A 15,092-nucleotide genomic window follows, 5' to 3' on the forward strand; every position below is an offset into this window, starting at 1 on the left:
AACAAATTGTAAGAGACATATTTGTGTTCCATACAGAAATAGATTTTTTGAAAGTCTTAAGGAAAACAATATATTACTTAGTTCTGTCTGGCATGCTATTACTTATCATAATGGCAAATGTTTGTAATAAAAATCGGTTAATACACAAACTGCTATTTTATACACTAACTTCAAATTTTATATGCTAACTTCAATCTCAGAGCTGATTTAAAAAGTGCCTTCACGTAGAACATATGTTTTTGGGTTTGGTTTTTTTTTCATGTCTGTTAAGGCTGGTGTAATTAAGGGGTTAATTAGAATCTTAAATGCTTAGTTTGCATGTTGCCAGATAGATCTCTCTATAAAAATAGCTTTACAACATGGGAAAAAGTGAGGGTTTTTTCATTATAATTGCCTGTCTTGTGTATTGGCAGCATGAGAGTCCAAATGAGAGACTGTTAACATTTTTAAATAGTCCAATTTTCTTTTATTATTTATAATTGAACTCTTGCTTTCTTGACATTCATATTGCCACAACGTTCCTGAAGCTGTACTTACTGTGTCAGCTATCTCTACATTATGCCTATAAAGGTTGCATGGAGCTGCACACAATAAAAACAAAGCAGTAAAATAAAATTGCGTGGCTTTTAGCCCACCAAAACAACACTGACAGCACCCACTGTTGCATCGAAGGAGGGAGTAAACTGGTGGTCAGGCGATTCCACATGTCATTTTTTCAAATGTTTTCACGGCTCACACTGACTTTGACTTTTGTTGTTTGAGGGGCTTTGCGTTTTGTTTTCTTTTCCGGTTATTAATTTTTACGGGACACTTAGTGCCCGTGTGTGCTGCGCTACAGCTGCGTGTGGCCCCGTCGCCCAGCCACGACTGCCGCCACCCCTTAACTTCTCATCCACAGCAAGTTCTGAGGGTTTTGGAGGACCAGGGTGAGCTAGTCGCCCCGTGTGCAGGGAGGAACCCCCCGCTGCCAACCCCCCGGGCCACCCCCACCACCGCAGCGGCTCCGCGTGCGAGGCGCGCCTCAGGCCTGCAGCCTTCACCCTTCCAGCCCAGCGGGGACGGGACGGGACGGGACGGGACGGGACGGCCCCCCCCCCGCTGAGGGGCTGGCCGCGGAGAAACCGAGTCCCCCAGCGCCGGCCCCGCGGTGTAGGAGGGCGCCGAGCTGCCCCCGCCCGATGCCCCCCCCCCCCCCCCGCCAGGGAACTACAGCCCCCACAGCGCTCCCCGGCGGGCCTGCTCAGCCCGTGACGTCACCCGCCGCCCCCCGGAGGTCGCGCGCCGGGCGCTCCCGCGGGGGGGGGGGGGGGGGGGCGCATGCGCGCTGCGGGCCCGCGGCCGCAGAGGGGGCGGCGCCGCGGCTGGGGGCGATCCTAGAGCGGCGCGGCCGTTGGTAGCGTAGAGCGGCCCGCGGGGGGCGGAGCGAGCGGCCCCAGGCCCGGCTCCGCTGTCAACACCGGCCAACATGGCGGCGCGGAGGCCCCGCACCGCCTCAGGTCAGTGGGCTCCGGCGCGGCCGCAGCCACGCGTCCTATGCCGTCCCCCTGCGGGAAAGGGGAGGGGGAGGAGGCGGCATGGCGGCCGCCCTTCCTCTCGGGGGCGGGGGACGGCCTGCTCCCCTCGCCGGTGCCGGCGCCCGGGGGCGGGGGAGGGATGTCCCGGGCTCTGCCCCTCCCCCGTCCGTCCCCGTCCCCCCCTCCCGTGAGGCCGGTGGGGGAGGGGCGGGGCGCCTGCACGTCGCCGTCGGTTCGTCCCTGGGCGGTCTGGAGCTGCGGGCACCCGCCTCCCGGCATCCCGCTCCCGGCCCCTGCCTGCTGGCGGCCCGCGGCTGAGCTGCCGAGACCGCCGCGAGGCGGGAGGGAGCAGCGGGGGCTCAGGTGGCAACCGCCTCAAAACCGAAGCTCCGGCAAAGCCCTCGCGGCGGCGGGACGGTCGCAGGTGCCGGGCTCTGGCCTCGGTGGAGGCCGCGGAGCTGAACCCGGCGGGGGCTCGGGGAGGGGTTTCCCCGGCCTCCGTCCTCTCCGCAGCTTTTAACGTGCATCGGTGGAGCCCGGCGAGGTCGCGCCTTTGTGCACAGGCACGGCGTTACTGCCGGACGAGTACGCGTAGTGTTATCCCGCAAGGAAGGGAGTGCTTTTCATCAGCAGAAAATGCTCTACCATTATTATTTACCACACAATGTGTTACACTTGTGTGAGTTTTGATTTGAATAATATTAATTTAGGGGCAGAATGAACATAACTAGCAGTCTATGACAGCGGTTTTGGGTTGGAACTAGATAATCTTTCCCTTCCAACCAAACCATTCTACGATTCTGTGGTTTAAAGGAGTTAAACAGTTTTCTCTGAATACCTCAAAAGTTTGGATTAAAGAACATTCAGTAAAAACTTTTTATCATTATGGGTCTTGCTACTTATGTTTTAGTACTCAAGAACACTTAGGTGATAATAAAGGGAAATAATTCATACCTACATGTGTATTTCTTGCATTCTTCAACGTTTTACTTATGTTTGTAGTAAGAGTTTAAAAAAGCTGCTTAAACTCTAATAAAGATATTTATATCTACAGTCCTACTTCATAATTCTAGGTTCTAATTAATATTTAATTAATTATAATTTAAGCTTCTGTTCCTCTCTGTAATGTCCCAGCATCATTGCTGAACTTATATTTCACCTTAAATATATTTAATGGAAGTGAACTTTAATTCATGTATGTATGTCCATAGAGCTATGATATGCTTTTAAAATATTTTTCTTTAAAAAATTTAAAACCACCTCTTCCCTTTGATCTTTGAGTGTACATGGTATTTAGGATCTCTAATTTGAAGTTGTAGGAGGCCTATTTTGAAAATGTTGATAGACTTGTACTGCAAATACGGAACTTAATTGAAGTCCCAGCTTCATCTGTTTCACCTTTTGTGGAAAAGGAACAGAAGTGTCTGTCCTTGGTGTATTAGCATATGCTAACATCTAGCCCTCCGAGGAAAACACTAAGCCAGAACTTCTCCATCTTTGAAAGTTTGGTATATCCAGAAGAGATATGTGTGCTCTCTCTTAAGTTACTTGCTTAAGATCATAAAAGCCATTGTAGCAGGTCAGATGAAAGCCCAGCATCCTGTGTCTGAAAGCCATCAGCTGCAGCATGAGCTAAGAAATATTTAAGAGGGTAAGCACGTAATGATGCTTTCTCAGGATGTTTTTGATGATTTTTAGCCCAGGACCTCATTAGCCATGGTGGCTGTCTTTGTGTCTGACAGCCCTTGGTGGATTTTCCACCCCACCACCCCCCTTTAATTTGTTCTGTTGTTATTTGGAGTCCACATCAGCGTTTGGTATCTACAGCATCCTGCAGTGAGCTGTTCCACAGGTTAATGGGGGCTTCCAGCAGGTGGGGGGTGAAAGGAGGGGAGAGGAGGGCTTCGTCTTTTATGGTGTTGAACTAGCTACTTTCTAGTTTCATTTGATACCTCTTGGTTCCTGTACATGAACAGGTAGGAAATTCCTGTTTACCTTTTCTGTGCCAGTCGTGGATTTTATAGATTATACCTTCCCTGTAGTCTTCTGTTCCTTACCTTGAAGGTTATGGCGTAAAATCTCAAAATCCTTTGTTCTGTGAGCTGTTGGACCATAGGTAGCCAGTATGCTGCAATTTAAACTATTGGTCTAGCCAGTTAATACCAGATACAATTCTGTTAATGTTTGAGGTTTTTACACAGATTGTTAATTTACCATATAACTGAGAAAAACCACTTTTTTTCTTTTTTCTTTTTAAGAACATGAAAGTGACGATGATTCCTATGAAGTGTTGGATTTAACAGAATATGCACGGCGTCACCATTGGTGGAATCGTGTGTTTGGCCGGAATTCGGGACCAATTGTAGAAAAATATTCTGTAGCTACCCAGATTGTGATGGGCGGCGTGACTGGCTGGTGAGGGAGCATCACTTTTCATAACTGTCCTAGACCTTTTACTGTGTTACAAGATCCCTTTCCAAGGCTGTTTGAAGCAAATACATTTATCTTCTCTAATGGGATTTCCTTTATCATTGATCAAGATTATTCATGTGTGAGCAATTTCTTAACGCTTTACTCTGAGTCATCATTCTGAAGTGTTTTGTAGTATTGGTAAAATACCAGTTATCTAAGGGAACTTGTTCCAGTTACTGTGAAAAGGATTTGGGGAAGTGTCAGAGCTCTAAAACTACAAGGAATAAATGGAAAATTACTGCATGTAACTTTTGTTTGTATGGAAAAGTTTATTTCCCTACTAGTATAGATACAGTTGTGATATTATGGCTAAGACATATTTTATAGGTAAAAGAAACGAAGAAGGAAAAAAAATGTATGGCAGAATATACTCTTAATTAAGAGCCCCATTTCATAGAGACGTTTTTGCCCCTGAATTCAGCTGGAGCCATTTTGAACAGATTAACAGTCTGCTGTCATGTTAACTGAGAAGAGATAATACAGTGTAGTTACACTAAAATAATGCATGGTGAGAGCTAGACAGTAAAGTTGAGAACTTAAACTGGAAAATGTGGCCACAGCCTTAGCGGCTGTGTCAATGTATTTTTTATTTGTCAAAGGTATTTGAATCATATATGTCTATTCCAGTACTCTAAAAAAATTTATGTTCAGTGAAAAACAATGTTATGGTAGCACAGTAACTTCTAAAACTGAATTATGCAAGATTTGGAAGATGAAAATGACTAAAAAATAAATTGTCATGTCCAGGCTCAGTACAGCTTTGAGGAGTGTAGGCTTAGCTTCAGTCTGATTTTTTTTTTTTTTTTTTTTTTTTAAATTTGCCTCTGTAGCCTTAAAATTATTTTTAAAAGTTAGATGTGTACACATAAACCCTGAAGCTTCTAGGGAATAGTTCATCTGGCATTCATAAGAGCCGGCTTATTTAAAGAGCTGGAAACTGTGTATTTCAATATCTGTAGATGTGTATACCTCTGTGTGCGTATTCATGTGTATAAATATGAATTCACTATTCATATGCAGGGGGGAAAAAACTCCCCTCTGTGTGTGGGCCGGTGGGCGGGGCAGGTCAGACACCAGCAGAGTTGCCCAGGGAAGTTAGGGAACCATCAGCCTTGGAAATGTTCAGTGCTTGCCTGAGTAGGGCCCTGAGCGACCTGGTTTAGCCTGGAGGTTGGATGGGACTTTGCAGCTGACCCAGTTTTGGGAAAGCAGCTGGACTAGATGACCTCCAGAGGTCCCTTCCTGCCCAAACTGTTCTATGATATCGATATCTGTGCTGTTCTCTATTTGTGGGAGTGTTTGGAGACTGCGAACAGGGTAATTAATTTTCTGGTTGTCTTGATCCATTAAAAAATAGACTGAGGCCATGTCCCAGTAGAGGGGAGCTCTGCTGATTTTAACTCAGTGGTAGGGATGAAACTTCTTTTTACTTGAGATATTTAAGTTATGGGTTGTGTAGTTAATATAAATGACAGTATAATGTATTTACCTTCCATTTGGGAACAGTTATAACGGCACTTTTATATTACTCCATTGTGCTTTATTAACATGCTGTATTTAATAGCAGCATACAGCTTTTGTGTATAGACAAGGTCTGGAGATCTCAAGCTTACTTTAAAGGGGTCATCAGACAGTCATGAACTAGCAACCATTACTCACATTGTCTTATGTTAGACATAATTAATTAAATATTGTTTGTATTAAATATTCTGATTTTAAAACTGAAAAATGTGAAATGTTACATTTGCTTTGTTAAATGAAAAGAAATAGTAATAGTTGTAGTTGGGAATTTTGGAGTGTGGCATTGTTCAGCAGACAACTTCATTGGACTGGGTTTTTTTTGTTTTGTTCTCCTAAGGTGTGCGGGATTTTTGTTCCAGAAAGTCGGAAAGCTTGCAGCAACTGCAGTAGGTGGTGGCTTTCTTCTGCTTCAAGTATGTAGCATTTCATGCTTTATAAGTTGGCAAATGTTATTTACTAAACAATAGGAAAAACACAGCTGTTGGGTAACATTTAATTAGGAAGGCTTCTTATCTACTTCATCTTTTTAGTCTTATCAGTCCAAAACTTACATTTCAGCTGGAGTATTGTGTGCAAAAGAGACATTTCTAAAAATCAGTGGTAAATCAGAATCTACTCTATCCTGTAAAATAGTTTGCAGTAAGCCAAAAGAAACCTCTGTGCAGAAACTGAGGTGCTGTGTGTGATTCAGTATTGCCAGGTTAGAGGAACTGCCTGTAAACCTGTAGTTAGGGAGATCAAGGAATTTAAGCTGTGTTTATTTTAAATAGGTTTGAGAATTTTATCAGTACTTTCAAAGAAGTAGGCTTCTTTGGTAGTTGCTTGGAAGGCTTACTCTGGTCCCATTATGAAGCCATGTTTTTCTCTTTTCTCCCTGTGGTGTATTTACTAGTTCTATCTCTTGAACCTCTCAAGCTTTGCTGCTTTCTGATGGCTTCATTGCATTCCTCTTCAACTGAGGAATTCAATTGGATTTCAGATTTTTTTAATGATGTTATCTGGCATGACCATTTGCATTTTTCATCAGATACTGTGGTTAGGGGAGGACATATTTCCAAAAAGCCTTTAAATGAGATGACAAAACTTTAAGTGAAGGAGAATTTCACATATTCTTCTGTAAGATGCCAAGTAATTCTTAATGTCTTAATACCTGTGAGCTTATAGTTTTTCCTCAAATCATTCTAGAGGAAATAGACTGGTGCCTACTTAGGTTCAATAATATACCGGGTTTTGAGACAGGATGTTAAGATTTTTTTATTTTATTTTATTCTTTCCAACATCACCCTGGAGGATTTCTGAAAGGCAGATCCCACTTTTAGTTATTCCTTTGATTGCAATCAACATTGATCAGGAAGGCTTGGGTAATACCTCTGCTGCTGTGTAATGCATCAAAATGTCACAGTTGTGTGAAGTTCTCTTACTTCCTTCACGATGATGTTCTCTACTGTTTTGGGGTTATATAACTGAACTGCAGTACTCTGTGAGAATGTGTGCTCTTGGAACTATTTGGTTTAAGTTGTTTTCAACAAATATAAAGTGTATTTTATTTTGAATTACTCAAAAGCAAGAATCAACAACAATGTAAAAAGTCAAAGAGAAATAGTTTTGATATGAAGCTTTATAGTATTAGCATTCATTCCTTCCACTTCACCACTGTGCATTGGTGACCTTTTAAAATCTCTTGGAAATCACTGGTTATTGGGCTTGTACCTAAACATAGGGATGAATTCTACAAGGGTGTTGAATCTGAAATGGTTTAGAATCATCCAGGTGTAAATTTTTGGCAAAATGTGCTATGCCAGCAAATGAATCCATTTGATGGAGTGCTCTGGACTTCTTTAGCCCATAATGTATGTTTCTGGATCGCGGGGGAAGAATTAAATCTTTATATTTTTTTATATATATATGTATATGCAGTGGATCTTGAAGTTCTTGTCATCCTTTTCATCTGGCTAACTTAAAGATCTGAATCTCTCTTCCCATGTTCTATACTGTTGGTCTTAATTCTTTTAATGACAGTTCTTATCTAAATATGACTGAAGAGCCTGCAGAACAGAGGCCTGGCATCCAGGGGCAGCAAGCAGAATGTTGCCTGCAGGTGCCTTCATTAGTACTTCTGACTACAGGAAGCTGAAAAGTTAAAACTAAGACCTAGAGAGAAAGGAAAATAGAAATTGCTTAAAACACATTATTTGTGCAGTATTTTTGATTGTTGATCTGTGAAGTTTGGGGAGCTTTCTTGTACATAACATAGATTTTCCATGTGTTTGAGTGTCTGATTTCTTAGTTGATCTCACTTACACTGTATCTGAAAAGGAATATTATCCAAGAGGAAAAATGAGTTGCATATTTTGATTGAGTTGTCTATATCTTTAATTAAGTAAGATCGGATTCTCTTGGAAGGGAATGAAGTAAATGCCTTGGTCTTTCATTTTAATTCAAAACGTTTTGCATTTTAAAGCTGAGTCATAAATTCTATAGTGTAATTACATTTCTGCAGTCTTTAATTTTTTCATTTAAAGATCACACATCGTGATTTTAATTTCCTTATGAATACATGTTCAGTGCTTCCCCTGAGTGGGCAGAGAAGCGTTTCAGCACATGACTAGAAACTTCCTTTTTATCTGTAAATTTCTCTGAAGTTGCAGATTTTGTTTCAACTGCTGATTGCAGTATTGACTTTGTACTTACCTGCTAAAACAAGAACTACAGAAGGCAAGATTCTTGGCTAAAGCCCATTCAGTGAAACATTTCAGTCCTGAAATTAAAAAAATGCATTTTTTTCTTCATGTGATGACTTCATCTCAAGAAATCTAGTAGGAAACTGAAAGCAACACATTTTGGAGTGTCAGTTTGTACGAGAAGCAAAAAAGATTTTTCAGATTTTTGTAAGTGATCTAGAAGTTTTTCAGTCTTAATACAGATGAAAAGTAGTTTGAGGAAGAGAATAAAAAATTGACATTGAGGAATTTGCATGGTTTTTAAAAATTAAGATCTATTATCACATCTTTGTGCTGGATATTTCAACAGCTTAATCTGATCAATTAACTATCCTTTTTTACTGAAATAGATGTAGTTCTTCAAATATGCTGGTATAAAATCAATACCCATGCGCTGTGTTAAGGAAAATATAATTCATTTCTCATAACAAGGGATTTTCCTTGTATAACTTCTAGTTTATACACCACAGATTAGTGAAATCCTGAACCGTAGGGAAATACAAACTCATGTGGTTCTACTATAATGAATTAGTTAAAAACAATTGTTCTTAATGAGCACCTGATCTCTCTGTGTTTTTAAACTCCTATATCCTTAATAATGGTTTCACTGCTTTTTGCTCTGCAGTCAACATACAAATTACAGGTTTTTCCATTGTTTCCATTGACTTGATCATAAAATTGCATTTTTGTTCAGTGCTTTCACTAATATGTTTTGCCTCATCCATTAATATGCCATTGATTAATTCAATTCTTCGTTAAATTATTTTCTAACTTAAGAAGAGTAAATCTTGGAAAAACAACACAGGAAGCAAAATAAACTCTTAAGATATGCTTGGCTATATCTTGTATGGGGGTTTGTTGATACTGTGCCATGATGATGTTGTGGCATCTCAGTGAAGTGGAGAGAGAGCAGCATGCTTCTGGGGGTGGGGACTTAATAAGAAAGAGTTGTATTCAGTTTTGTGTTGAATATCCCACTTGACAGTGGATGTGTGTAGACTTTGAAGGAACATTCAGTGGAATAGCCAAAGCCAATGGTAGTTGGAAGTTAGCCTTTTAAAGAAATACCATATTTCTGGCAGGTTTGACGTGAAATGGAGGAGCACTGTTTCTCTGCCTTTGTAAATTAGTTTCACTGGTTAGGTGGAGCTTTGCCAGCAGATGATGGCTGAAGATACAGCCTCTGCAGTTCTAATTCTTATGAAAAATGTTGTATCATTTCTCAGTCCCTCCTTGTCTTTGTATATTGAAGTTAGAGACTTGTCAGATCTGTTCTGGAAACTGGTTGAGTGTGGTGGGGGTTGCTGCCTATCTAAATACCAGAGAACACCTAAAGGTATACGTGGCTGCTGTATGCTGTGCAAGCAGTTGAGCACAGGGAGCTCACACGTACCTTCTGGGCTTGGTTGGGCTTTTTTAGTGTGAGAGATTTTGTCTTTGAGGAAATTAAAACTCTTTTGTCTCATATTGCCATATAAATTTTTTGCTCTTAAACATTTTTTGCTTATTACTCTTAATAGTGTTTCACAATAACAAAGTACTTGCATGCCTCTCCACTATCGCCCCCAAAATGAGGCCTTCCCTTTTAGATTCTCTGTTTTCTTTGATTAGTGTAGAGAAGGATGCACATGTTTTTAGTATTTCTGCATTGATGTATTTTTTTCAATTTGCCTTTTTGGAAAAAATCCATTATTTTTTCAACTGTTCTGGAAGTTTTTGAACAAAAATAAATTTTACTAATGTGATACGAGAGAGATGTATATAATATATATTATTCCATTATCATATATACATATATAGATCTGTATATACAGAAAGCTACACCCCCCCAATATGTCTCTTTAAGAATATATATATAGACCTATATGACTTCAACATATATATATAAAGTATGGAACTGATAATGGAATATTATTCTTTTAGTTTGTTGTTATAAGGTCTGAGTTTAAAAAATACTAGAGAACTTTAAGAATTTGTGTTTATGAAATTTACTGTTGTAAGCAAATAGGATTTTTGTGATGTATTAGGGTCTAAAAACTGAAGTCTGTCTCACCAACATTTTGAGTTCAGTGGGATTATTTCTGCACTTACATACAAAGTTACGTAATTAGTAGGCTTGTAGCTAAAGTAGATATGACACAGGCTCTATCGCTGCAGTGAATTACAGGGGTATTTTTCTTCTCAGTTACAAATTTTATATTCAAAACATTGTGCTCTGCTTATTTCATAGATGTGTACTCAGAAGATCTCTGCTACTAAGTTCAGGGAGAAAAGTAGTATAATTTTTATTGTGTAAACTGGAGTTTTGATACAAGTTTATGTTGTAACTGCTGGAGAGCTAAACAGAACTTAATTAAAAACTTCTGCCTCATCTTTGTACTGTATGGATAACTGACCTAATTAAACTAGCCTTAAATGTTTCTTTTAAAATCTATTTGTTTATATTTTTTTACAACCAAGCAAATATATTAGCATTTCTTACATTGTGTTGCACTGGGTAGATCAGTTGCTATTTAGTTTTTGGTTTTATGAGTTAGAAGGCATCAATTCAACACTTGAGCTTTTTTGAAATTCTTGTGGTAATGTTAAATTCATAAACTTTTTTTTTTTTTTTTCCCTAGTATGTCATACAGTGACTGGATGTGCAACAAGTACAGCTCTAAAACTGGTTTCATGTTTTCATAGTGTATAGTCTTTGATTAGGTATCCCTGCCTAAGACTAGTGCCTCTGTGGATAAATGGTTTTACAATAGACAGGCAAGGTCAATGAATTTGTGTTATTCTGAGGTATGAACTGGAGGAGAGTATAATATTTAATAAGTTCATTTTGAATTTGTCCAGTGAATTGTTTTTTTAAATCTTGTGCAAAGATGGAAACTGAAGTTTACTTTCTTACATAGGTGGTCTTTTAGGAGTTTTGTTTTGAATTCAGACAAAAATCTATTGGACACTTAGTTTTTTTCAGGATCATGAAATTCTAATATGTGGTGAAGTATGTTGCTTAATTACTGTGGCTGTTGTAAAACAAGCTAGATGGTCTAATTTTAATTATTTGGTAGAAAGAACTGTGTGAAAGTCAAAAATTCAGTGCCTGTAAGCAATGTGAAACATTTCTTTTTATGCCAAACCTGGTAAATTGTATATTTAAATATCTGTTCCACAAAAGTTCATTATCTGTGAGTTTTATTTACCAGTTGTACTGTTTGCATAGAATGCTGTTAAGTAAGTTATGTGAATTTGCCAAACATGACCTTAAGAATGACCTGAGAAATCTTACTCTTTATGAAGACTTTAACAGTCATTTACCTGCAAAGTTAGTGGTCTGTATCTATTTGTCTTAGCAGTTAAAATAAGCAGTAATCCTTAGTTTTGATTTTTTCCTCTTTTTTTTTTCCAGCTAGTGAGTTGTTTAACTGTTCTTTAAAGCATGCAGTAATTGCCTGATTATTTTTTTAAAACTAGGATCTTATAAACATTTAAATATATATTTCTTTTGTGAATTGTCTTAAGAAAATTGGTGGGACTGTCAGTGTTGGTCAAGTAACAGAACATCTTGCCTCTTTCCAGAATCAAATCTTAGTAAGAGAAATAAGGCAAAGGGTTGGGATGATTGTTAAATGTGCTAAAAATCTCATGGATGTTGTTTAAGCATTTTGGGAGTTTGAGTGTAAATTGGTATGAGCAGTCCCCCCAAACTTACCCATTTTGCTGATGTTCCAGAACTTGTGCTGTACATAGGCCATGTTATTTTTCTACTTACTGGCTTTGTTTTGTAGAAAGTATGAGAATTCTCTTGTATCAAATTCAGTATTTCTAAGGATGATTCTGATTAGCCCCAGATACTCTGTCACAAATCAGAATTCCACAATTCTGAAAGAAGCTGAAACATTTTTTCATTGTCGTCCTATGAGCATGCTTTTCTCTTTCTCAGTAAATGCTGAAGGAAAAACATTGTTATTTAAAGCTTTTATAACTGAAGAATAGAGAACTGGTAAAATTAACAAGAGTCTACTTAATTTTGCCGTTGCTTGTTCTAATTTGAACTGCTCTTACTGTGGAAAATATTAGTGTTTGAAGCAGAGTACCTGCTGTAATTGAAACAAGGTCTTTTCCTGTATCTGTAATAAAAAACAGTAATAAAACTTTGTAGGCACTAAGATACTGTATTTTGACTCGTGTTAACGTTAACTACAACTGTACTGAATACCCTTTATTTTCCTAGATTGCTAGCCATAGTGGTTACGTACAAGTTGACTGGAAGAGAGTTGAAAAAGATGTAAACAAAGCAAAAAAGCAGTTAAAAAAGCGTGCGAATAAGGCAGCACCTGAAATCAATACTTTAATTGAAGAGGTAAGTCTAAGGTGATAAACTGTTTTCTACCAGCCAGTTTTTCTTAACTCCCACTGCAGGTGGTGATTAGTTGAAAATGCAGGTGCAAAACTGGAAAGCCCCAGAAATGGTCTGCCTGTATATTTTATTAAAAGCTATCAGATTGTACTCTTTTATTCATTTTGCTTTCTCTTTTGTTCACTCCTAAAGCTGACAGACAAACTTCAAAGTTAATGCATTTCTACAGCTGATACAGCGTAGGGACTGCCATTGGCTTTGCCGGTTAGTCTGTGTGGGTTCTCAGCGAGTGAGAAAGCCAGTGAAGTCATGACAGGGTAGAAAGTTGAGGGTGTTGTGGTTAAAACATGGTAGCTACAAAGACAAAAAACAAATCTTCTTAGACTGCTGATAATAAAATTACTTGATTGGAAAAGACTGACCTTTCTTTCTGGAGAAAAGCTGTAACTACTTTGTAACTAGAGTTGTGGGGTTTATCTCATTTTTATACAATTCCAAGAATATCTGTCTTCAGAATCTGTCAGTTATAGACTGTGTTGAAAAGAGGTAGCCTGTGATACTGATCAGTGTCACTGGGGCTATTTCATTCTGCATTTGAAGACTTTTATGTAATCATTTTGGGTTTTTTTAAAAAAAGTACATTTAGCCTGTTCTTACATATTTTCACATTTCGTACAGGTGATCTAAGTTTCTTTCTCAGTATCTGTGAATCCTGACTTGCAATATGCTGCAGACAATGTAACAGCAGCCACACTAGCGCTCTGTAATTAAGGGTTTTGACATCTCAGATTTAACCTGTATGGAGTTAACGATAGATTGATTAAAAATTCCCTTAAATTTTAATATGAATGTGAAGTGGAAGTTCAAGAGAGATGGTTTTCTAGCTGCTTCTATACCCTAAATAGCTTAACCTGTCCTTCTCCATTGCTCTGCAGAAATGGATGGGACAGGATGGGGGTTTTGGTTTGTTTTTTTCTTTATTTTTTCTTTTTTTTTTTTCCCCCTCAGATTATGTTACTTTCTTCTAATTGTGTACTAGTACACAATCTGAAGTGTTTAAAGTGGAGGATTTATGAAATGGCACATGTTGGATATAACATGTTATACTCTCTGCTATTCACGAAATGTTGTACACAAATGTCATATATAAGTGGTTTTTGTAGGATTAAATTGTTAGGAAACTGGCTTATAATGGAGTGAAATGCATTTCTTTTCCAATGATGCAGTCTTCCAAAAAACAGTACTTTTAAAACTTTTTCCATTTGATTAAAATTGAAGTCATGGTGGTGCTCATGCTTTTTTGCCAAGGGAGTTTGTAAAACATCTGTCTTGTTTTGATTAAAACAAGAGTGGTGTTGGCATGAAATTGCGATGACAATTCCTCTGTATTTTGACTTAGCAATATATTTAAAATACAGTGAGCATTTTAAAAGACAACTGAGAGTCAGTTTTTACTCCATTGGTGCCAGCAGTTGCCACCTAGCTTTATATGTTTTTAAACACATTGCTTCCCCCCGCACCCACCTCCATAATTTTAGTATTTTTGTTTCTAGGCAATTGTGATAAGTATTGAATGCTACAATCAGACACAATTAACTCTGTTCTTTACAAATACTATTTTTCTTCTCAGTCAACAGAATTTATCAAACAGAACATCGTGGTGTCCAGTGGATTTGTTGGAGGCTTTTTGTTAGGCCTGGCATCGTAAGGACCTGGAGTCGTCTCTTCCTGATGGCATTCGTGTCGGCAGAGAACAGTTGTGGTGACACGCTGTCTTAAAGCAGTGTGGGTCACTGGGCCTTCCAGAGCAAGACGAGTGGACTAGCTAGACAACTTGGAAGCTTTTACATTTCAGGCTTTTGCCTCTTGAAGCTTGGCAAAACTAGGATTTGCTGAAAAACTGTGCAGTGTGCTCATTATAGCATTTCTGGGCAAAACTGGTTCATCTTCATCATGACTCTTTTTATCTATGACCTTTCAAGATCTAGCATTTTTTAAAATGTTATTCTTGGAATATAGATACGTAACCATACTGTAAGAAAGCAAGCTCCATTTCTATGTTTTCAGTTAAATATTGTTTATTTTTAAAGTATTTTTCTTCATGCTGTAGTAGATGGTACAAATGACTACATAATGTATATGATATTGTAGTTTCAGCCTCATGGCTGTTCATGTTCTTTAGAAGTTGCTGCAATAATCTATCAATCTGTAATACCTTTTTAGAGAGTATTAAATAACAAAGAACCATGAGCTTATTAAAGGTGTAAATTAGCTTTGACTCTGGCCTTTGTGTACATAGAAAATAAGAAAGTCTCATGTCCATAGCCTGCAGGCATCTGGTACAAATATTTGCAGAGATACTCGTGATATTTGCGTGCTAAGTACATGTATATATGTTATTTTTCCCAGATGTGTAGACATGCATAAACTCACAGATCTAACTGTAGTACACAGATGATCATTGCAAAGTGCAGACTCCACAGTGACTTGATGCTTAATTGTTTACACTCAGTAAAC

General features: G+C 38.8%; 1 protein-coding gene across 1 annotated transcript; it reads left to right on the forward strand.

Annotated features, from left to right (window-relative positions):
* Positions 1 to 1,351: 1,351 nt before the first annotated feature.
* On the forward strand, positions 1,352 to 14,853 carry FUNDC1 (FUN14 domain containing 1). The gene is made up of 5 exons (XM_074814508.1): positions 1,352 to 1,496; positions 3,773 to 3,929; positions 5,845 to 5,920; positions 12,450 to 12,578; positions 14,206 to 14,853. Exons 1-5 carry the CDS (start codon positions 1,466 to 1,468, stop codon positions 14,281 to 14,283), a joined length of 471 nt encoding a protein of 156 aa, XP_074670609.1. The 5' UTR covers positions 1,352 to 1,465; the 3' UTR covers positions 14,284 to 14,853.
* The last annotated feature ends 239 nt before the right edge of the window (positions 14,854 to 15,092 follow it).

Source organism: Strix aluco, chromosome 2, assembly GCF_031877795.1.
Source record: "Strix aluco isolate bStrAlu1 chromosome 2, bStrAlu1.hap1, whole genome shotgun sequence".
Classification (NCBI taxonomy): Eukaryota; Metazoa; Chordata; class Aves; order Strigiformes; family Strigidae; genus Strix; species Strix aluco.